Genomic DNA, 24,735 nt, shown 5'->3' on the forward strand with positions numbered 1-24,735 from the left:
CATTTGATCAGGAGTCCAGCTATTTTGGTTAATTAGTTGTATCTAAATGTCTGAAGGCTAATGCTACTCAGAATGTTGCCATCTCACTTTTCTGTTAACTTTTAGAGCTTTTTTTAATAATGATATTTAAACATTTTATATAATGCGGTATGATGAGCTGCAAGCAGACAAAATCTTAAGCTGAAAGCCAGTGATTGGATTGTGGATTGTTTCATTTTTAACAGAATTTAATTGAATTACATTTAATGACTTTAAATAGTGATAATTTGCTTATTTTTGTGTAATTTAATCTAAGTGTAATATCATTTGAACCGCTAGTTGGAAAAAACAGCCTTTAAGAAACATTAAAAACGCATCTGATTAACAAAGAATCACAGGTAATGGAAAATATGCTAATTCTAGTAAAATCCCAATAGTGACCAAGTATTTAAAGGCAAGCAAAACAGCAGATAAATTAAGAGATAAATATGAATTTAATAGTTTTTAATGTCTTAAACTTTTCCCATTTGTAGTCACATAAGAAGAATAAAAGGAGATGTTTCTTCTTTCTCCAAAAGACCCAGTAAGATGTTTGATGTTATGTTCTTTCTTCAGTTTTATCATTTTCTACATACTGTGTTGAGGTGTCTTTCAATTATTGAGTGCCATTTACTGAGGTAGCAATGGAAGGAAACGAGTGTCGTTGTAAATGTACTAGTGGCTGTCGGTGCTGAAAAGGATTTACTTCAACTCTATAGAAAATCACCTTGAGTCGTGAGTCGAAGATTCTAGAAGACGATGAGACGTTCCCAGTATGAAGCTTCACCAACGTTTTAAACAGTCATAATTTAAGAGAAAGGGCTGAAGCAATCAGCTTTATAGAGCATAAAGTAACACAGGGTTGCCCCTCCCCACCTGCTACTGTGCACTGCTGGTCAGCTCACTGAAAGAAAACTGCTACACTTGCAACATGCTTACAAAGACAGTTTTGTCTGTTCTGAAATATTTTCTGATTATAAAAACAGTAGTGATGGTGCGGAAACTGGAGGAGCAACACCAGTTTTCTGCCAGTTTAGCCTTACCAAGAACCAGTTCCAAGTTCTGTTTACACCGTTAAAATAGAATGAATTCATGTTCATAGTCCAGCACCAAGTTCTTGTTCATTCATCCATCCTTTATCCATTATGAAATACTATTTAATAATATATAGGTCCTCATGTTGTATGTCAGTTAGCATATTGATTTTATCATCTTGTAGCATGTCCTTCCTGGAATTTACCAGATTAATTATGTCCTGCTTTATTTGCTCAAACTGTATTTTAACACGATCAACCTCTAATCGAAGCTGCTCTCATTCAAATATTTTTATGCTTATTTATTGCAACGTCAGTGTGAAGATTTAATAGAAATGTTGCCCTTTAACAGTTCCTTTGTAGTTTTGGACCTCCCTAAAGTACTATGAGGGTGATTTTTCTTTTTAATAAAATCCTGATTCTGTTTAATAATGGCATCTGAAAAAATCTTCCATGCATAATTTCAAGAAAAGATCTATGCTGTTATTTTGACTACACTTACATGTAAGATGGTCACAGAGAAAAGTTAAAAGTGACCTTAATGTGCATCTTCAGTCTTCTGTTTGTCTCTTTTCTACTTGGAAGCTCTCACTCCTAGCCTGCATCAGGCCCACATGCAGTGACAACAGAAACATGGTGCAGTTTAGAGTTTGGGCCCAGCTTCCGGTTTATGTTGTTACATTTAAATCAAAGAGGTCAAGGTTTTAAATGTAATGACTCTTTTTAGCACGATAAGACTAAAGTTTGTCCTAAGTTTCTCATTTCACATCTTTGGTTCCCTTCCAAATGGAGTGCTGCTTAATGACCCAGAGGAAGTGTTGCGCTCGGTTAAAGGTTGTCATGTAAACAACATCACTGAGTTGAAGGTTCCCCAAAAAGTGTTGAACAACACTTAGCAATAGTTGTACTAAAGTTATAAAACTACAATCACCATGCCTGTTAAGATTCTGACTGCTGGCTACCTGAGCAGATAGCCCGACTAACTAAACAGCTAACAATAGCTGTTAAGGTTGAGGTACTCTATAAAAAGCAGAACAACAAAAAGGTGTGATATTCTTTTCAATAGGACCTTAAAAACTGTGACATAATTTAAACAAGTGTTCATATAAAAATAACATTATTATAACTGTGAAAACTAATATGTAGAATAATTGCTTTTTTATACCTTATTCTTTATATTTTTTTGTAAATATAGTGAAACTGTGGTTTTTCAACTCAAATTGTTAATAAAATGTGAATCTCAGGCCGTATTTGGACATTAAATCTGTCTTAAACTGTCCTTTTTAAAAATATTCTCTGCTCCTCTTGTGTCTTCACAGGAAATTGAACTGTGCAGATTTCTCTCCGGTGCAGCCACCTTACATCATTGTCACCCATTCCCACACATTCACACCTGGTTGTGGTCCAGCAGCACCACACCGAGCCGCCTCACTAAAGCTGTTGAGAGCTACACAAACATGTGTGACTCTTTACACTCACACTTGGCGGGGAGGCCGTAGCCACAGGTGATCTTGGCCTCTCCTGTCTCGCAGCCGTGGAGGGAAGCACACTCCATTTTGAGCAGGGGACCTGCAGCCCGGTGGATGGCTCCGTCCACTGCAGAGAGAGACAACAAGACACTTCTGTGAATCCACTGAAATCTGACTGCCTACAGGACCTCAACCTTTGTTTCAAGTCCAGACGGCATGTTTGCTGGAGCCACAGCTTAGTGGGAACTGGGCCTGGATAATGTATGCACTTGTTTGAATGGTTGAATTTTGTGTCATCTGAAGACTCCTGCTTAAGTCAAAGCATATAGCTCTTTGTATGTCAGTGTACTGAATGGATTTCAGGGCTCCTGCTTTCAGTAATTACTTGATTTAATGTGTTATTAAAGACTCAGCTGATCTGACTTTTTGGTCAATTATCCATTATTAATTACATTTTCATAAATCTACATAACACTTAGATCCCCGCCACATCTAAAGGCCGGGACTGTGTTCATTTCCAGAAGGCCAATGATGCAGCAAAAGCAATTTTACAGCAGAGCCAATTATACTTCAAGTTAGAACTTGAACTCCTTACATCCTCTGCAAAGTCAATACTCAGACAATCTTGGTCTAAGCAGTTTTATAATCAAAGTTCCCACATATAGATCCAAGATATAGCCATCCATTAAAATAGATTTTTTTCAGCTATTTGGTGATTAAAACTTGTTAAGTTTTACCACATCTTTTAATTAATGCGAATGGTTCTGAGATACGATTGGGTCGTGTTCAGAGACTGTGTGTACATAGCAATAGCAAAATTGCAAAATCCAATTTGTTTCGTAATGTTTTTCCAAGTCAGCATAATGAGGAACCTCTAAAGTATTTTTGGGTGTTTTGTGTCCCCGGCAGAGGAGAGATGAAAGGAAATTGGGGGATGAAAGAGACTGGAAATGATGTCCTTGGAAAATTGTGTTTCAGGCAGATTGTTTAGTATAAAAAGAAAAAAAAGACCACTCCTGCAACAAGAGGACATGTTATTTTTTGAAAATGCACTTAATTACTCTTCTCCATAACATTTGTTTTAACAATATTGAAAAACAATTGCTTGAAGGTTGCTTTTTTTAACGGTTTTCAAGCCACGAAGGAAGTTTTTGCCATTTCGGAAACACGTTTGAAAAGTCAAGGATGACTGAAAGCAAAATAAGAGAAAAGATGAGGGATTCACTGGCTGATATACAAAAACGTTTTCTAATCACATACATATCACAGAAATTATCTGTAGAACCTTTGAAGAAAACGTTTCTGAATACATTTATAAAATGCGGAGCAAATCTTGTCATTGTTATTATTTTTTGCGATTTTGTAACGTTAGTGGCCTTTTTTAACAGTAGTGAGACAGGAAATAGGCAGAGAGAGAAGAAGGAGGACATGCAAGAGAAGTCCCAAGGTTGAGAATTAGGCAGCTTCGAGGAGGATTATGGGATGCCTGCTCTACTGCTATTCCAATGTTATGAACAATTGTTAAGTACCTGTACCTGTATTTAGCCTTTCTAATTTATTGTACTTTAAATTCTGATCCCATTGCTAACGGAAATATCATACCTTCATCTGCAGTTCAAAAGAACATTTCAGTTTCTGTTTTAATATTTTTATTAATTTATGACTTTACAGAAAGTAAAATGCAAGAAGCTTTTAAATAAAACCTGTGGGCAGTAGCACATTTTAAGTTAAAGGCAGCAAGCTTCCTAGTCAACGCACTAGTGCATTCTAGGCTGATATATAAGGTATATCCAAGCTTTGGTGAATTACAAGAGAAAAGTCGAACATGAACATGTTGCAGGTTTAATCTGTTTCTCCAGCTTTCATGGCTGAAGCAGCCATCAGTGTCACAGTTGTAACTGTGAAGTGTCTGTTCAGCCCTAATCACTGACCAGTGATGCCACAAGATAGCACCTCTATTGCGTTGTTAGGTGGAGGAGAAGCTTGTTCACTGATGAAAGTGTGGACTGGAACCAGATGTCGGACTTTATTTCTCCTCAAATTAATGTGACATTATATATAGGCAAGCCTATACGTATTCATACTCTTGGTAGATTTAGGTTTAAAGTAATCTTTTAATTTTACCAACATGTTTCTTCTGACTGGAAGAAATATTAAGGTTTTGGAGCGGCTAAGACAGTGTCCCGACTTGAATCTGAGACAGAATCTCTGGAGGGAAGCAGAGATTAGTGTGATGGTAAGGAGAACTTCAAACCTCAGGAAAATCCCAGGGGAAACATTCAAAAGGCTTGTCAGCAATTATAATAAGGATTTGGTTGTAATACTAATTAACAGTTTTCTATTTATGATTAAGAAGGATATAAATCATTTTCGATTTTCCTTTGTTTAAACAAATGTAAAACAAAGGATAACATATTTAGAAATCAATTTGTTTTGTATTATTTATTTCTGTTTGAGAGACGTCTGTCTCATTTCTGTCAGAAAGAAACTTTTCAGTTGAATGAAAATTATTTTAAATCTAAATGTGCCAGAGGTTTGAATAATTCTGAGCCTAAATGTGGGTTGCATGGACTGTTTTAAAAATACTGCATGTGTATCAGACACAGTAGCACAACCTCTCTGTGAGCTGAGACTCAAACCAAACCCTATAGTTCCCCAAGAAGATTATACCTGACTGAGTCAGAGAGAGGGCTCATAAATCTTTTGAGTTCTCGCTGGATTATGAATCATTTCAGTTGCATTGGGCTTACATCTCATGTCATGTTTATCTAATTTTGTGCGAAGTGCCTGCAAAACTTTTAGTTTTTCCTCCAAGTATTTTGGACTTTTGTTTGAAGCACATTTCCCTCCGCATCGAAAGTCAGAGGAATTAATTTAATTCCTGTTCATGAATACTCTATTTTAGAGCCAATTTTGGGTACAATTATTCTTCCTTTGCAGGCCTTTTAATGGTCATTAGGTCTGGTATTTCTGCAATTCAGGTGAATTTTTTTAAACTGTTTATGTTTTTTTTGTTTTTTTCTCCATGTCCTGTCCGGCAGAGTAGCACTCAGAATTTCTGTCTCAGTGCCACGAAGAAGCCCAACAGATTTACCTTGACAAGTGGAGCATTACGGCTGACGCTACAATGCTCGGCTTCAGATTTATAAAAGGAACTTTATTAGAAACTGCTTTTGGGCTTATATCAAATGGAAAGGACACTGAGACAAAAACAAAAAAGACTAGAGAAGCAAGAAAGAGAGAGACGTGGGGCTAAAAAGTAAAAGAGAGAGAAGGAGATAAGAACAGAGGAGAAGAAGGATAAAGAGAATACAAGATGGCACCCTAGAATGCAACTGAATTTTTTAATCTGTTGATGATTTTTATTTCACTGTTTACCAGCACAGAAGTTAGTGCTGTAAATAGTTTGTAGATCTGTTACTGCATCAAGAAGTTAACCAGCCATCCAGTTTTTTAACCATCAGCAGCATCTGCTTTGTGCTAAGATGTTTAGGACTCTGCTTTTGTGCTGAAATAGATCTGAAGTAGATCTAAAGTCAGAGTGTGGTGTAAACAATTCATAATTAGCCAACAATAAAACACATCTGTCAGGAGCGACTGAGAGACTTGTCAGCTCTTGGTGAAAATAGTCCTGTAACACCCATCCATATGTCACAGCTCAGCATGTCGGCCTGCGGTGCTCATCTCCGTCTGACTGTATACAGCCCAGCTGTTACAGCGGTGTGCGAGTAGCTCCAGGCAGGGGTCTGATGTTATCTCAACGCTATTGTGTTAAGTTGGCATCTTGCATGCAGTGCCGAGCCATGCTGTGCTGTGTCAAACTAAGGCTGCACTGTGAGCGAAGCATAGGAGCGGGGGTGTGACAGACGAGTTTCGAACACTGGCTACCCTCCTCAGGGTTCACCAAAGCAAGCTCCAATGTGTGCCTGAAACACTGCATGTCAACCCATATGTGTAACCGCTCAGGCTGAGTTTTCTGTGGATTTCTGTGAATATTTGGACACAGCAGCTTTGAATCAGCCCAACTCTGAAACAGAACAAGCGTGATAAAAAGGAGAGATGGGGAGATGAGGGAAAGCAGCAGATGTAAAAATACTCTCCTGGTGGAAGAGAAAAATACAAGGAAAGCAGAGACAAAAGTAAAATAAAAGGATATTAAGCAAACTTTGGTTTCTTGTTTACAGTACCACAGATACAGTAGATAAATGTGACTTTGCACACTGGTTTATCTGAACATGTGCACAAGCACACCAGTTCAAACTGGACATCATTGTATGGAATAACTAATCAATGAATCCTGCTGTAGGAAGGCTAACTAAAGCAGACGTGTTGATGCAGACAAAGATTCATGCTCAGGGGCAAATCGAATTGTTGGATAACAGGAAATTTTGGATTTTGATGACATCTTTTAGTTCATCTGAGCATGAAGTAAGGATACTAAACTGGTGGTCCCCAGGTCAATGCCAGTGCACAAGCTCATCCAATCTGTAAGTATAAATGCAGTGAATAAATTGTGCTCACACAGACAATTTTGTGAGTAAATTCTAGCATGAACACAAAAAGAAGTTCGTTTTAATATTGACGCTTCAGATGCACAACACAACACCTGCCTCTATTTAACAAGCGGCAGTTGAAGAGGAGTCGTAGAAGCGCATTCTTTATAGGTATTTGTTTTTTATCAAGAATGTTTTTATTAAATGAAGATTAAACAAGATTCATGAAGCAAAAAAGGACCAACCAAACATCCTTCCTCCCAACCTAACAAAAACACCAGAGAGAATAAAATGGAAAAATATGTTATATGATGCAGGTATAGAAATACATGTTTGAACATTCAGTTCCCCGATCCGGTGACTTGTGCCCTCCCGCATCTCATTCAAGTGAAAACTGACATTGGCTGTCTTCATTCAATGCTAGTAAAAGTATGTTCAAACTTCATCTCCAGTTGGCTGAAGGAAAATTCATCTACAAGTGCATCCTTTTGCGTGGCCGTCTTCCAGCACCATCTACAGTAAGCTCAGGACGTAAATCCTCTTTTCTTTCCTCCTGATATTTTTTACTTGGTCATCTGTGATTTGTGATGTTGACAAATCCAAATCAGAATGAAGAGCCTTTAGAAAACTCCACAGCAGGACTCCTAAACTCCAGTCCTCGAGTCCACCTCAATGTCCTGTAACTTTTCCAGGACTGGCCTTTGAGTCTCCTGCTGTAGAGTAAAGTTTGACCTACTCCATGCAGACATCTAACAGAAGTCAACAAATTGAGTTTGACTAACATTTTGCAATAGCCATTGTATCTGTGACTAGATTAAGCACTACAAATGCTAAAAATTGCTAAACATTCATGTTTGTCTAGCACCACTGGGACCATGCACAACAACCCAAGATAAAATCTGGATGTACACGACGGGCTGAAAAGTCAGAACCCCGCTTGACAGGAGCTGCAGCATCTACCTTATTGTGCGCTGTCATTTGCCAGGTCAAAACTGCAAGCGTTAACTCCCCTTAAGCCCTAAACCAGAAAGCTCAGTCATAACATTTGATCAGGCCAGGCTCAGACTGTAAAACAAAGATAGTGAAGCTGAGCGTTAGAAAAGGTCCAAGCCTCCTGAACTCTGAGGAATGAAAGTTCAACTCCAGATGTGGTGAGCAACTGTACAGAAATCATTAACAAAAAACTGCATTTGCAAGACAAAACTAACCCTCAGCAGAATATTGTTGAAAAATATTTTTGAAAAATATGACACTGACTTCCATTAAAACAATTTGAGGTTGGTCCACATACAGACATCTAATGATGTCTAAATGTGGTTGAAAAGCTGTTAGGGTCGATCAAATGGGCCAACCAAGCCTGATTTTAATACATTTTTTAATTTAGGTGAATTTGGACAGGATGTATTGGTTTCAAAAGCCCACATTTCAATGTATTTTTCAGGGCTAAATACAAAACAGGACAAGCCAACTCTAAATAGCCAAAATATGTCCATTGATACCCTGTGTTTGAAGGGAAGAAGTTAAAAACAGTTTGCCTGAAGCAAACAAAGAATATGATTGGCATTGGCATCAAACACTGTGTTAAAGTAGGTTTTGTGTAAAGTAATTATTCTTTGCAGCTGCAGTCTGATTGTGTCGTGGCCGTCAAACAAATGCAGCTTTTAATTTATGCATTACAGCTGTCTGACTTCAAACATAGATGCCATTTCCATTTTATAGTTTAATCTCCACCCTCATCTGTACTATCTGTATGGTGGAAGTATTGTATGAAAATTCAAGTGCATATGTTTTTAATTTAAAGTGAAGTAAGTTTACCATCTATATCTAGGGTGATCCCTATTCTAAAACAACCAGGGAGAGTTAACACTTTGCTCCATAACACCAAACACAGGACAGACCTGAGGGTGCAGGTTTAACCTCTGGAGGGAACAGGTTTGAGTGCAAGAAGAAGGAGAAAAGAAGGAGAGAAAATGTGTGCAGGAGGCATCAAATCTGAGTGCAGCAAGATAGCTTTGAGGTAGAGTGGAGCATATTTGTTAGAAAGCAGAATTTTGATCGAGGACAGTTTTAGAACAAGCAGCATTTCAGACTGAACATCAGAAGTTCTGCTCTTAAATTGAAAATGTATTCAAAATGTTAAAAGTACATTACCCTATGTATTTGTAATTATTTTATTCTCATGGAAAATAAAAGCAGAGCAAATATGACAACACCGTCAAAGTGAAACAGAAATAGAATAAATAAAACAAACAGGCTCATCAAAGGCTGTTCCCCTCACTGTCTGCCATTGAGCAAATGATGCTGATAACACCTGTCATAAACTACTCGTGCTTGCATGTTCACATAGCCTGATTAATGCATTGTTTGTGCAGCTTGATGAATTGATCCGCTTACATCAGGGCCACAGCCACAGAGCTGACCTGAAATCCGACAGGCCACTTCCATGCTGAGGTGGCATAACATGAAATAATGCCAAGATCCAGCCGCGGCCAGGATCTATAACGTCTCACCTCAGACAAACTTCGTCTCCATCCTGCAAAATGCTTCTCGATATCCACAAGTCAAAATTGTAATAGAATCCATCTTTCCAGACTCCAAGCAATCTATTTCTGGCAAAACACCAGGCAGATTTTATTGGTGGTGACAGTCGACAAAGAAGGCTCCTATTCACTGAAGGTTTCAGCTAGAAGCAGAGTGCTGGAAATGTCAGAACACAAAGGGTTTGTTTCTCCACACTCTCTGGAGATGCCCTACAGTCCATCCCTACTGAGAAATATGTTGATGGCAGAGAGAAGGAGATCACTGACACCATCTTTGAAAATTATCTAAACTAGACGTGCTGGATGACCTTATTTTCTACTATGTGATGTTACAACCGCAGACTTCAATGTGTTCTATTGCAATTATATGTGATCAGTGAACACCATGTCTTCTGAACTGAATTTAGGTCTGTACTTTGACTGGACCACTGTAGAGCATTTCTGGCTGTATGCTTAGTGTTGTTGTCCAGCTGGATATTGCTTGTATTTATTAGCCAACTATCATCAGCTACAACCAGCTTCCCTGTACCACTGAAGAAAAGTCATCACCACAGGATGATCCTGACATCATCATGTTTCATGTTGGGGATGGCATGTTTGTGTGTGGGCCAAAAAGTTCAACTTTGGTCTCAGCGGGTCAGATCTTACTCCAATTTGTTGTGTCTTCTACCTGGCTTGCGGCAAATTGCAAACATGGCACCTTAACGCAATGACTTTCTCCTAATCTGCCATAATCTGCCAAGACACAGGTCTCTTATCTGCTTCTCTTATTGATGTTCTCCTTACCTAGGGTGTCAGTGTAGGTGGATGTCCATGTCTTGGTAGGTTTGCAGTAGACGTTTGCACTTTTTTCCATCTTTGGGTGCTCTGTGAAGGTGTTCAACGCTTGGAGTATTGTTTTAGAACCTAACCCTGCTTTAAACCTCTTCACAACTTTCTCACTGTCCTGTCTGCTGTATTTCTTGTCTTCATGATGCTGATGGTTTTCCAATGTTAACAAACCTCTGAGACCTTCATGGAACAGCTAGATTATAATGAAATTGAACTACACATAGATGGACTTCATTGGCCTATTAGGTGAGTTCTAAATGCAATTGGTTACAACATATTTTAGTTAGTGGCATTCAAGCAAAGAGGGGGCAAACACCACACTTCGTAGAGTTACATTCATAAAGAAAACTGAAAGCCCCACGTCCTTTTCTTTTCACTGTACTATGCAAAACTCTGTGTTGGTCTATCACATAAAAGCCCAGTAAAACACACTGAGGTCTGTAGTTTTATTGTAACAAAGTGTGGATATGTAGGGTATGAGTCTCTAAAAAGGATGATAAATGGGAATGCAATCAGACTAAATGATGTGGTGCCCTCTTAACTGAGACAGCTGAATTCCTTCCCTTGTTTCCGGGTTGGTTTTGCCAATACTGATACAAGGTGATTAGTTTTATCAACTAGATCTATTCCCATCAGTTCAGTGCTCTGAGTCATTACACCTTCCGTTTCCACTGAATTACATGTCTGTTTCAGTTTAATCTTAGATAACTTTACTCATAAGGTTCGAGCCTGGGTCTGCTTTTTTGTTTTACAAAGCCAGTAATATAACATGCTGCATATCATCAAATGATCCACATCTTGTATGGCTCATGTACTTGTTCTATCGCTTCATTCCAGTGTTTGTCAGACTTCTTAGTTTCTGACCCCCAAAGATGGCATCAACAAGCAATAACACAATAATTAATCATGGGAATAACAACCGATACATTATTAGTATGTACTTATGACTACAGTTTTTCAAGCATGATGAAAATGTGCGACAAATTCAATCTAAATTCATTCTGGTTGTGGAACAGTATACCATTAGGATAAAGTATACCAAGTCTTTATTCTTGTGGAGCTGCTGAGGAGATCATGGGTGTTTGGTTGTTTGGTCCACATGTTAGGACTTGTGAAATGGAGGACCCCAGAATGCAGACTAGCAGGCAGCATGACGGTAAGTGAAAAATGATTTAATTAACAAAAAACTCACTCATAGGAAGAGGCAGGAACAAAACAAAAAACGAGCAGGCAAGACAGACATGGCATGATCCAAAAATCAAGACAGGATGATCAAGACAACAAGACATGAGCATGATCCAGAAAATGTTTCCGCGCCGAATGACAGAACAGGTGTGTAGTTATGGAGTGTGACCAGGTGAAACAAGAAGACAGATTAACTAGGTGCAGGTGAACCGAATAAAGTTGATTAACAGACAGGAGAGAACCAAACGTGACTGGAGCAAAACAGAGACTCTTGAATACAAACTAACAGAAACTAGGAAAACATGAAACTGAAGCATAACCAGGAAAACAATAAACAGAAGAACGATTCAGAACCTTAACTGTGAAACAGACCAACAAAACCCAAAAACACCCACAAATCATAACACCAGATGTACTTTCAAGACCTGAAGAAGGCTAACAGCTATGTTTCTGTAGGTAATTTGTGGATGTTCTGCTGGAGTATGGGGTATATGGGTTGCTTTTTAAAGATTTCCTGGGCCGAAGTGTCTGCGGGGTCTTCGATCGGTGTATGAATCTTCTGACCTTCTTGTATCAGACAGATTTCCACCTTTCAAGCTCTTCCGGGAATGGCCGTGTGGAGGAAAAGTTTATTTTCCTTGGATTTTATAATCCCGGGTGACGTCCGAGCTACGACGTCTGTTGAGCTGCGCATGTAGAACTGCGCAGCCCAGTCGGTCTATCCCCCAAAACAGATGACCCCAACATTTATCAGGAAGTTTTTCATATATTTGTATGTGAATGAAAGAGAGCATTTCGTTGGTGATAACATAATATTGTGAGATCATCTATGCTGTTATGCAGTTTTTATTTTCTATTAGCTTCACGATGTAGCTTTCATGTGACACTTCACCTGAGAGCCGCTGTTTTTGAGTTAGGCGAACAGTCTCAGACCAACTAAACGTCATTTCAAACAACCTTCTTTCCAAAAGGTTCTTTGGTCTAAATCTTCTATTATGTTTTTACTTTAAAGCTGATCTAAATTGTGATTCTTCTGTAAATAAAATCACCCTTCCGCATATTTACATATTCCGACAGTAATATGGATAATATATTATTTAATTGTTCTCCAGATATGGTGATTAATATATGCGTTTAGATAAACAAAATCACTTTAAAGACATTAAAATCTTCCAACTGGATGACTTCTGATCTCTTGCACACGGTATATTAATGTTGTGATGTAACATAGGAAGAGAAGTACAACATGTTTCATTTGTAAAACTGACAGGACTCTCTATGGAGGGTGACTGCTAAGTGGTTGCAATCAGCTCTGGTGGTTGTGTTGCAGCCCTCTCTGTGGGATTGACAGCATTCATCAGTTTCCTGTGTGAGCTATTAACAGTTTCCATTGATGGGTCAATATTACCACCCAACAGTGTTCAGCAACCAACTAAAGATAGAAAATATTCCCAAAGAAATGCAGCCTTAAAACGCCTTCTTCAGTAAAGTATTTTAAGGTTGTGTTTAGCATATCAATTAAATTATTCCTGCAGCAAGAATCATCTCGGCAGTCTCTCATGTGGCACAGGTGCATATTACAGCAGTATTCTTGATGATTTTTTAATTCCTTCTACAAACTGCAGCCAGCACATCCTGTCCATTTAGCAGCAAATGAGGTCATTTTGACTCCACAGCCACCCTGTTTGCTCTTACATGAATCACCCTGTGTGGATTTAGCTGAAAGTCTCTTTGAGGATCTTATGTTTAACTTAGACTGCTTTGAGTCAAATGAAGACGAGAAGAGTGGGGGTAGAATAAACGCCACAGGCTCACTCTTTCTCTGAAAACAGTCTGAAATGTTTCAGTACAGGTAATAAATACTAATTTATCCAATCAGCCTCTCTTTAACTCCCACCTCACTAATGCAGAGAAGCCATCGTCTAACTGCATCCGTCGAGGGCTGAGCATGTTAGCTTTTTTACTGGCTGTGGTAACTTCTGACTCAGGGGGAGTCGGTGTAATAGCCCAGCAGGAGTACTGCACACCACTGAGTAGACTGAAACAGAGTTCTGTCACTTCAATGCAGCCAGAAATATGAAGGGAGAATTCCTGAGTGAAGAGGGAGTGCAAATGAAAGATGCGTTAGATGTAAAGCTGCACCAGCAATGCTCCCTCACTGCAGGAATACGTGCAGGTGTATTAGTGCTGAAGGTCGGCCTGTGACTGAGAGCATCGATATTATCTATTACGTCCCCAGAACTGTTAAGTATGAAGTCCATCTGCTCATGCTGCTAAAAGCCACAAAGACTAAATTAAAATCCATTTTTCCTCATCAACTATTTAGCAACCTGAAGTGAAAGGAAAAGGGAAAAATTTCAGTGGATTTGTTTTTGCAATGTCACACACAGATGGAAATTAAACAGAAATAAGCCACAACAATAAATCCACAGACAGTATAATTAGTAACATTTATTATCTTGGTAGATGTGCAATGTTTGCTGGGAAACCACAGGGTTTGTGTTGATTCTGCTTTGACACTGTGCATTTAAACCAAGCTAAAACATGTTGCAGGCCATCATCACAGTCTCCATAACAAATGCATTCCCCAACAACAGCCAACATTGCTGAAGAATGCACTCAGGAAGATGGGTCAAGGTAAACGGCAACATCATGTCAACTGGCCAGGAAAGTCCATGAATCCCGATCGGATCGAGCTTTTAGAGGACAAAATCTAAATCATCAACAGACATTGAGTGTGTTAGTGACCTGGAAGGCCAAAGATTTTACTGAAGAGAGAAATGAAATACAGCAGAGGGTTTATTGTACTGGATGATCTGTACATTTTAACATGATGAGCCTCTGGGAAATGCAGGTATGATGGATTTATGACTTGCAATTTAAGCAAGAGAAGCACAGAGAAGTCAGCCGGTGGCCAGAAATGGCTCATTTTCAGCTGGACCGGCCCAGGCTGGAGTTCTGCAGGTAAGAAACCCAAAACTCCGACCTTTTGCAAATTAGTAAACACATTCAAGCATAACCAGGTCACAGCAAAACAACATTCTTCTGAGTGGACAACAAAGTCATAGGAACCACAGCGATGCAGGATGGAATTCAAAATGAGACAGAGAGCAAGACTTTCATCAGATAACATGAAGGCTAAATGGTGTGCTTTTAAGCTATCAGTCCAATCAAAATAAAATACCTGTTTTGAAAGCTGCACACAAGGCAGGACGTCCCCACTGCAATGACTTTAAAACATTAATGATCACTGACTTTGAAAAAAATTTTAAATGCCGCTTTTATAGCTGCTTCTATTATAGCTGTTATGATTTGGGTTTGTTTGGTTTTTTGGTTTCGGGTTTTTTCTTTATGTTTTTCACAGTTAAGGTTTTGAATAGTTCTTCTGTTTATTATTATTATTATTATTATTATTATTATTCTTGTTAGATTTTTGAATCATGTTTCTGTTTGTTTTTCTGGTCATGCTTTAGTTTTGTCGTCTCGTTCATGTTTTGTCAAGTTTGGTTTTCGGATCTGGTTATGCTTGTGTTTCATGTTTTTCTAGTTTCTGTTAGTTTGTGTTCAAGAGTCTGTTTTGCTCCAGCCACGTTTTGTTCTTCTGTCAATTAACATTATCCGGTTCACCTGCACCTAGTTAATCTGTCTTCTTGTTTCACCTGGTCACACTCCATACATACACACCTGTCCTGTTTATTCCTTGTGGAAACATTCTCAGATTATGCTCATTTCTTGTTTTCTGATCATGCCATGCCTGTCTCGCCTGCCCGTTTGTTGTTTTGTTCTTGCCTCCTGCTGTGAGAGAGTTTTTGTTTTTTTTGTCATTAAATCCTTTTTCACTTACCATCACACTGCCTGCTCGTCTGCATTCTGGGGTCTCGTTGCTCAAAGCCTTAATAATAGCTCTTAAAAGGGACATATCATGTACAATCCACTTTTTTAGCCCTTAAATAAATTTTATTGTGTATTTGGGGTCTGTATGAGACCAGAAAAATGTAATTTAGTCTCTCCAGGGGTTGCAGAGATATCTTTATAATCTGTTTGGGTCGTATTTTTCAGTCCGTTCAGTTTTCTCTATCATCTGTTACGTTTTTCCAACTGTTACGCCACAGTATTTGCTGCGGAACAGCTAAACAAGGTCATGGACTTCTGGAGTGCCTCAGTAGCATTTAAAGAGACTGCGACAAAACGAGTTGCTCTCAGACGCACCTCAGAACAGGTAAAAGAGGAGCCTGTGGAGCTACAATAACAAGTTCAGACCAAAGCATTGCAGTTCCACTTTATATAGACCACAACTGAATGATTTAAGGGTGTATTCACACCTGCCACTTTTGGTCTGCTTTAAAAGGACCAGAGTTCGTTTCCCCCCTTGGTTCTTTTGTGCAGGTGTGAATACACTTAAGGGAACCCTGGTCCAGACCAAACAACCGGACCAAGACCCACTTTTTGAGGTGGTCTCGGTCCGCTTCCAAACGGACTCTGGGGAGGTTTGCTTATGGTCTGAATACGAACTGGCTCCGGTCAGAACAAACTACAGAAAATGTACGTCTCTTTGGACTCAACAAGCCACCATAGCCGGTAGCAAAGGTGTACGTTGTACTGAAATCATACCTGATAAGTTGTATGTTGCTTAGCAACGCTTCTGGCATGCTGTGGGACAGGACACATGCTTTCTCTGACACCAAAATTATAAATAGAAGTTTGCAAAATCTGTGTTGAATGAGTTGCTCTTGACTCTCACAATAATACTGCAAAGGCACAAATATGCAGAACAGAGTTGCTGCAAGCAGCACAGCTGCAGTTTTTTCTCTAAATGTCAGGGTCTGTGCTCTGTCCCGCCCCCGTCTTTTCTATCCAATGGGAGCAATGATCGTCACTTGCGTGGCTTTGTTTAAAAGTTATAGCTCACTTGCAAAAGGTACAATGTGAAAGCAAACAAAGAAAAATAAAGTAAAGCTTTTGGTCCGGACCAAACAAGCGGACTAAAGGACTTTCCTGATGTGAATACACCCCAAGTGTGAATAGGAAGGAAAAGCATGATATGTCCCCTTTAAAAACAAATGAATTTAAGCAGATTAAGGCTTTCAAAAACTGATCGGAAATTAGCTAAAAATAAGTATAATTCTTAAGGTTGCATCAATAGTTGTCAGCTCATCTGAACATTACATGGAATACCAACAACTCCAATATGGACCTTCGTGACCTTTTGTGCAGATATTTAAAGTCAAATTAGCTATTACTTTTTCTGATAGTCTTTTTGTGAAAGCAGCTGAATGAAAGAGCACATATGTGCAAAATATTGTATATCATTAACCTTTGGTCCATTGCAATGGACTTTGAAACAGATATTTCTGCTTGCCAAAAGAACTCTTACAGTGAACCATTTTCTTTTTTAGCTTAGAATATATTGTCCTCCAACAATTTATTCCCAGCCTCTGAAGGATTTCTGAAATTAATGTTGAAGATGAATGTTTTACTACGTTGACAAAATAATTACAGAATTACAAAATGAAGGTGGTTGAATAACTGCAGTTACACAAAGACCACACTTACCTTTCTAGGAACAAAACCACTAGAGAGCTGTGTGATCTTCTCCCAATGGACATTATCATCACCCTCATATTATTTTTTTTAAAATAAAACCACCAAGCAGATGCAGAGTCATGAATTCATGAACACTTTATCAAGCTAGAGCTCAGTGTTGGAAATATAGGGAGATGTGTCTAATGGGAAGTGACAGCAGTGTCGATGGAGGATGAAACAGTCCGGTGGCTTTGTGCATTCAGCTTTAGGCACCAATTTGCAACATGCTGAGAGAAGAAATTAGGTTGTATTTTACCAATGCTGAAAACACACACATACTAATGCCCCATCACACTGAGGGGGGGGGGGGGCTTGCAAAATTTTCATACCCCTTTACACTTTGTCATATTGCGATCACGAACTACTACGTATTTTATTGGAAGCTTATTGAAGTAATAAGCTGAGAGATGAATGCTGATATTTTGTTTATCTTGATGTTTACGTATATTTGTCATTCCATGTTGGCTGTGTGCAGTTTTTGTGTGTGTGCTGTGTTTTCCCTCTCCTGCAGGGTGTGACTGACAGGTGCTGCCGCACAGGTGTTTCTGATTGAGCCTAATCAACGTGGCTTCATAAGGAGCTGGAACCTGGAGGGAGGTGTCAACTCGTTGCTTTAGCCAGTGTTGGAAACAGACCATGTTATACAGTTTCCTCCTCCTAAGCTTGCTCTTATCTTGTTTTTGTCCTGCCATGCAGATCTGGTAATTTTAGTGACAAGATTCCTGGATTCCAAGGTTCCTGTTCTCCGCGTCATGCTCAGCCGAGTGTTGGAAATAATACCCCGCCGATCCAGCTTCAGCCTCCCTTCCACTCCAGCATCCAGCCCTGCCGCTCTGAAATCACCTTGTGGAGACACCTTATTCTTGCTCACCTGCCTGTTCGCCCTCAAACACAACACACCCTGTTAATGCAGAGCGACTCAAAGATTACACAGCGGACACACAAACTTGACAACGGTCCGTTCCTCCTTCTCTGCCAAACTCAGTCGCAATGGGGAAGCCTTATCTCCTCCAACAAGCCCTCATCAACCACCAGCAGTAAATCCACCTCCTACCTTTTCTCTGTCCATCTCCATTTCCACCCTAGAGTCTCAACCTCTTCTTTCCTCCTCAGTGAGAATCCTGTTCCCCTTGGCAGTTCCAGTCCAGGTCCAAACCCACACTGCTTGCACATTCAATAAACTGTTAAATTGCTATTCTGTCCTCGTCCTCAATATTGTAACTCTAAACTACAAATTAAATACTGAGAAAAGCACTTTTGATTTCTCTGTTCTGTAAACACCTGATGTGTACCATCTTTCCTAAACCTTTTGGTTTTCTGCTTGATGACTGAGTCCAACACATCCAACAGTCTTCAGAAATAACCAAAGCAGTAAATAGAGTCACATTGTTTAATATAAGTATACAAACAGGTATGCAACATAGAGGCCTTCTTTTTGACAGCTGCTTATTCCATTATCAGGAAATGAAAAGTAATGCGCAACTTCAAACCTACCAAGACATGGCCATCCACCTAAACAGACAGGCCAGCCAACCATTAACCAGAGAACCAGCCAAGAGACCCGTGATAACTTTGAAGGAGCAGCAGAGATCAACATCTCAAGGGGGAAAATCTGGACAACAGGGCACTCTAGATATCTGAATGCCCCCACTTGTACATTGTTTTCTATACAATGAAATAACTTCAAAATATAATTTAAAATCATTTAGAGATCTCTGTAATCTCTTACCAGTCTCATATGCTGCTTTAATTAAAAAGGGCAGACCTCCTTCAAAACAGTATCCATATTGACTGAATTATTCAATATTAAAATTTACATCAAATATCTATATGTGCAAATATGTTAAGTCTTTCATGCGGTGTCCTCATTTCTCCCATGACTGTAAGTACATATTTTTAAAGCAATGTTGAGTATTACAAAAACAGCAACAGAGACTGAGCCTGCATGAAGGCTATACAGAACTAATTTAAATTTCCTTCTGTAATATGCATGCATCTGTGATAGTGGCTCCAAATGACTTTCCCTGATATATCCTTAATTTAGGCAGCAGGAGAGGCGAAGCCCACAGAAACTGCAACACAGTGTCAAAGGACACTTGTTGTTCATACTCGACTGACCCCGTCACATGCAAATGGGCCACCTAAACAACCAACAATCAGCCGTAATTGGCAACAGCTAATGCCACCAACAGACCCCAACAGAATAAATTAGTCATGAATTTAATTTATATTACAAGACAGAAGCAAAATCTTTTAAGAAGTGTCAAATTGATTTCCATATTAAAAGAACAACATTCATTATTTATCCTTCATTACCATAGAAAATATCACATCAACGTTTCCTGCCATTGAAGCGCAGTGTTCCAGGAAAAGGAGAGATTGGTGGTGGCAAACAACAGCAAAACAAAGAGCGAGATACACATACACAGCTGGAGAAAGAGAAATGAGCTTGGGAGGGGATCAAGTGGAAAAAAGGGGGCGTTTGAAGAGAGGGAGAGTGAGGCTAAAACAGGAGCATATTAAAAAGATGTGATGCATGGATGAATGCAGGAAAAAGGTGGAAATTATTAGTGTTTTGGCTTCTTTAGAGCAGTGATCAGCCAACAAACAGACGGCTGACCAGTTTAGATGTTATTTCACACAGGTGCTGGACAGGGGAGGGGGGACTGTGAGACTGTGAGGTGTTAATTGGCAATATGTTTACCTGGCTAGAGGATTCAGCCCTCCACCTAACTCCAACTGAACACACACACAAGAGCAGCAACCAAGTCTGGGCTTTGATACTTTACTCCACATACCCTGGTGCAAAAATAATATAAGCAATACAGCATTCTAGCCTTCTGCTGCAAATATTATGCTGGCTATGCAAAGATAAATAGAAACTGTGAGGTTTATTTATGTATAAAAATGTAATTCTTCGAACATGCAGGGAGTACAACACATTTAAATCTCAGTAGCTCAAAGATGTTGACATCACAATGCCCTCATTTAGCAATAATTAATGTGTTTTGGTAAGCAATACGATTCAGCACTCTCTTATTTTGATGCAGTTACCACTGTTTAACATTTTAGTCATTCCTTTAAATTATCAACTGAATCCAGAACCAGAGGTGTACATGCAGGTTGGTTCTTGATCTAAAAGATGTTTTCATCTTACAAATTCTGCATTTAGCTTTGCAGTCTCCAGTATCATTGAAACACAACCAAATGCTGCTTCTTTTCACAGTTTGATCATTTCTTCACTATTTCCACAACTCGCTTGCAATTAAATCTGTCTCCCCATCCTTCTGTCGCTACTTGTACCACTAAATTCAACGGCATCAACGCCCCTCTTTCTTCTTTCACATAACGGTATCATTCAGGTCTGTAGTTGCTGTGATTGACTGCATTGTGTGTCCATCGTACTAAACAGTTGGAGGAGACAAAAGCCACTGCCCTTGCAATCTAAAGGTGAAAAAACAGGGCTGCAGCAATCACTGAATGTACTCTGAATGACCGCATCAGGTCGGAATGAGCGGGCCAGGCAATCACTGGGCAAGAGTCGGGGTACCAACAAATATGAGAGTGAACAAGTCTGTGAAAAACCCCAAAACCCCAGTTATGGAAATAATGCATAAAACAATATAATTTCAATATATACTTTCCTTTAACCATCACCATACTTTATCCTTTTACTAAGCATTCATTTAACCTAAAAATGTCTCTGTTAATGAAGTATAAGTTTAAATACCACTAAATATTTCAATTTGTAAATGTTACTAGTACAGCCAATGGCATTTCCTAATTTTTGTTTTTATTTTCTGATATCTGTTCATATTTTCTTTAAATATCATCTTCACAAATCATAATTTTAATGTCATAGTTCACTCTTAGTCCGAAGGTGGAGAGGGTTTGATCAGACTAAATGAAGTTGTTACTCTTTTCTTTATGAGCTTATTTCCAACGATATAACCTTTAGAAAAATGTCCTTCATATCTTAAATGTAATATTATGTAACTTTTGTTTCAGCCACTATCTGTTTATTGTTTAAATCGCTTTGTTCCATAAAAGTCTTTTTTTTTGCACCTTTATCTAAGACAATAAAATTAAAATATTTTTTGAAATACCTAATATGCCCAAAATGACAAGTGGCAATAAGACAAGATCTCATGGCTTTTTAATTAACAGCATATATCATAGTATATCAGAAGGAGGCTTAACGATGTCAACATACTAGCCAAACCTAACGCACACAAGGCAATTATGGTACTGCCAAGACAAGTTTTACCTCCTCCCAACCAACACACACACACAGATAGATTGACACAAGAGTAAAACCAATCCTAATGCCTGTCCTGTGGAATAATAACACAGCTGCCCTTGCCAGCTGACCTCTTATAGGCCAAACAGCCTGTCTATCAAACTAATGGGGTGGAACGCTGGCATATTGCTTCCCTACAATCCCTCGGCAAAGCTGGGACACTCATTTACTTCAGTCAGCTTGTTGCCAAGGCAACATTTAGGATGGGTCTCTTGTATGATGGAGGCACACACATGCATACCTTCAAGTGAGCACACATGAACTCCTTCACATGGAAACATATTGCAATCTGTTAAATGGAAATAAATGTGTTGCACATATGAACTCATGAATGTGACAACTGCAGTCAGCATAGAAAGCAACAAATTCATGCATGACGCTGGGAGACGGACAGCTCTGACTGCATGAAGGCACATGAAGTACCCTTTGCCACTTTTCTCATCTCCACACCCCAAAACCAATCTACCACTCTCTCCCTTCAGTCACAATTCATGCTCTTTTGTTCATTTGTTCTAAAAAGCGAGCAGACAAGCCTATTCTCTGCTTGTATTTGTCTCTGAATACAGATGAAAAGAAAGCAGAGGAATAGCGAGCTGCAGACACATGAGGACCACAGCCGAGGGACTTTCAGCACATGGTATCAAGCCCCATCCTTGCTCCTGAGGATTGATTATAGATGTCAGCTAGCACAAATTCAGTCGGGCTTTTCAGCTAAGCAAAAAATCCAGGGAGAAAAGATTTAGGCTTTTCTTATTTTTTTCTGTGTGCAACAAATTAGAAAATGCAGGAAGCTGAATTTTAATTGCAAAACACGCCCATCTATTGTACACTGTGTCTGAATGTCTTGAAAGATGCAAATCAGTCAAATGTTGGTAGTGTGTAGATGACTGCTTTCCATTCCTGCAGACTGAGAACAAGATCCCTTATATTTAGTTTTAGCTAAATGTGAACATATTTATACCCCTTGAACATTTTGTCACGTAACAATCACAAACTATGGTGCATTTTTTTTTAGGCTTTGTAATAGACCAACACATATAAGTACATAAATGTGAAGTGAAAGGAACATGATAACATGATAACAAAATATTTTACAAATAAAAAATCTGAAAGGTGTGGTGCGCATTTGTGGTAAGCCCTCTACTGATCAATACTTCAGATTACAGCTGCAAGTCTTTCAGGGTATGCCTCAACCGGCTTTGCACATCCAAAGACTGAAATATCTGCTCATTACTCCTGGCAAATCAGCTCAAACCCAATCAGATTGGATGAAGAAAAACTGTGAGCATAATTCTTTTAAGATTCTCAACCAGAGTTAAATCTAACCCATTCCAGCACATGATCATGTCATGATCTAAATCCCTGCTCCAACCCGCCTGATTTAAATGGATAAATTACCTCCTTGACATGAAATCATGTTCTGATTTCATGTCACGAATGCGCTTTAAGACTCTGCCTTGCTGTTCTTACTGTTTTGTAAGCAACCTTGTTGCACACAGATTGTTGCAAAAATCAGGAACTGCAGAACCGGTCCAACCACAGAAAACAGCTGGTTCTGGCAGTTATCGTACATGCTCCTCTGTAGAGAGACACCTTTTGTGAGGACAGAAATGAGTAGAATAGAGATACCCTTGTATTGGATTTTATTTTGGTGTATCAGAGTAAAAAGGGAATACAGAAGCATTGTTCACTTACTCTTTTGCAGGTAAAACATGGCTAAGAGGTACATTTTGTGACTCTGTAACGTGACAAAATGTGAAAAATTAAGGCCCTGTGTAGCAATAAAATGCCGTATATAGTACAGAAATATTTATTCTTAGGTTGCTCTGTTACATTTAAAAATTGATGTCACATTTTCCGAAATAAACTTGAAATCCAACACCAGCCAAGCAACTTTGAGTCTCGATCATAAATGCACTGAAATGAACAGTCAGGGTGAAATGGAAGGTTAATGGGAGGCATGTTGCTGCTCACGGAGGTCAGGAGACAATCCCTCTAGAGATAAGATGGGGCACAAAATCCGCAGCCGTCGAGGCAAAGCTCAAATGATTCTACAGAAGCCAGAGTTAGCCAAATCATTCGGGTCTTACTGTTCCTTTGTTGCAGAGAGTAATCTTCTTCCACAGCAAGGAAACACTGTTCATGGAGCAGTTCATAATGCCGATGAGTAATAAAGGGACTTTGGGAGATGCAAGGAATTCAACAAGCCTGACACAGTGGATTGGTAACAGGCTGCTGCTCCTCTTATCCACTATACCTTAAGTTCTGTGCAATAAAAATAGTGCAACAAAAAGCTTTGCTTTGTCCTGGCAGAAGCAGAAGCGTTTACAGCCACACAAAGTTCATAGGAAATTATTAGGAATTGCACATGCCAGCCGCTCAACTGGTCTGCAGTGTCATTTGATTTTCTAGGTGGATAAAAGATTAATTTTAGGATACCTGGTTAACTCAAACAATTCGCAGTAAAAGACTGTTCCTGAATTTGGGACACTGGTGGTGAATGTCTCTTTCTAAACTTCCCTGGTTTAGAAGATGTTGCTTATCCATAGTCTCTATGAAGAAGGAATAAGCAGGGTTAAAGCTGTCAGAAATTACGTGAGCATGAATAGTCTCAGAAATAATGGTGATCAACGATTCAGCTGACTTACTGTTCTCACCTTGTGCCAATATCAATTTTACATTAGCATTATTAGCAGCTATTGCTGCAAATCCAGTGTACAGCCTTCTCAAAATTATTGGGCTCTCCTTCATCCTGTCGTAAAATCAAAGTGTGCAAATTGGCTTTGTAACCTTCCATGATGTGAGCGGAAACTGCTTCGGCCTGAACGCAGCTGGACAGTTCTCTGCGTGATAAACGCCTTATAATATCCAGCTTCTGCCATAAATGAGTAGAGGATGAAGGTGGGACAAACAACATGGACCTAAAGAGCTTGAAATAAAACATTTCTGTTTCTGGTAAGATATCTATCACTGTCAGAGATGAGGTTGAAATCAAAGAAGGAGCAAGCAAACGTAAAATAAAAAAATGGAGAGAAAATATTTGAGTGCACCAACATACTGTGAGAAGTTAGTGTCTTAGATGAAGTGCACCTGATTTTCTTACTTATGGAAACATGTTCTACACCCTGTGTTTGGCTTTTAAATCAATGTATTTGCATTCATTATTCAAGCTGATCTGAAGCATCATAGGCATCTAATTAAAGGCTATGGTGATTTAGTAACTTACATATAGTATAAAAGGCTCCTAATTTAAGCAGTTTTATATTTTTTGAACTCCAATAA

The 24,735-nt window shown here is 39.1% G+C and overlaps 1 protein-coding gene across 2 annotated transcripts in view; it reads right to left on the reverse strand.

Annotated features, from left to right (window-relative positions):
• The window catches only part of macrod1 (mono-ADP ribosylhydrolase 1), a 226,039-nt gene that overhangs the window by 83,444 nt on the left and 117,860 nt on the right, over window positions 1-24,735 (reverse strand). For both annotated transcript variants that reach the window (XM_047353216.1, XM_047353214.1), the window contains exon 5: window positions 2,532-2,648. In XM_047353216.1, coding sequence (XP_047209172.1) covers window positions 2,532-2,648 — 117 coding nt within the window. The remainder of the gene's footprint in view (window positions 1-2,531; window positions 2,649-24,735) is intronic.

The sequence above is a fragment of the Girardinichthys multiradiatus genome, chromosome 23 (assembly GCF_021462225.1).
Source record: "Girardinichthys multiradiatus isolate DD_20200921_A chromosome 23, DD_fGirMul_XY1, whole genome shotgun sequence".
In the NCBI taxonomy this organism is placed as follows: Eukaryota; Metazoa; Chordata; class Actinopteri; order Cyprinodontiformes; family Goodeidae; genus Girardinichthys; species Girardinichthys multiradiatus.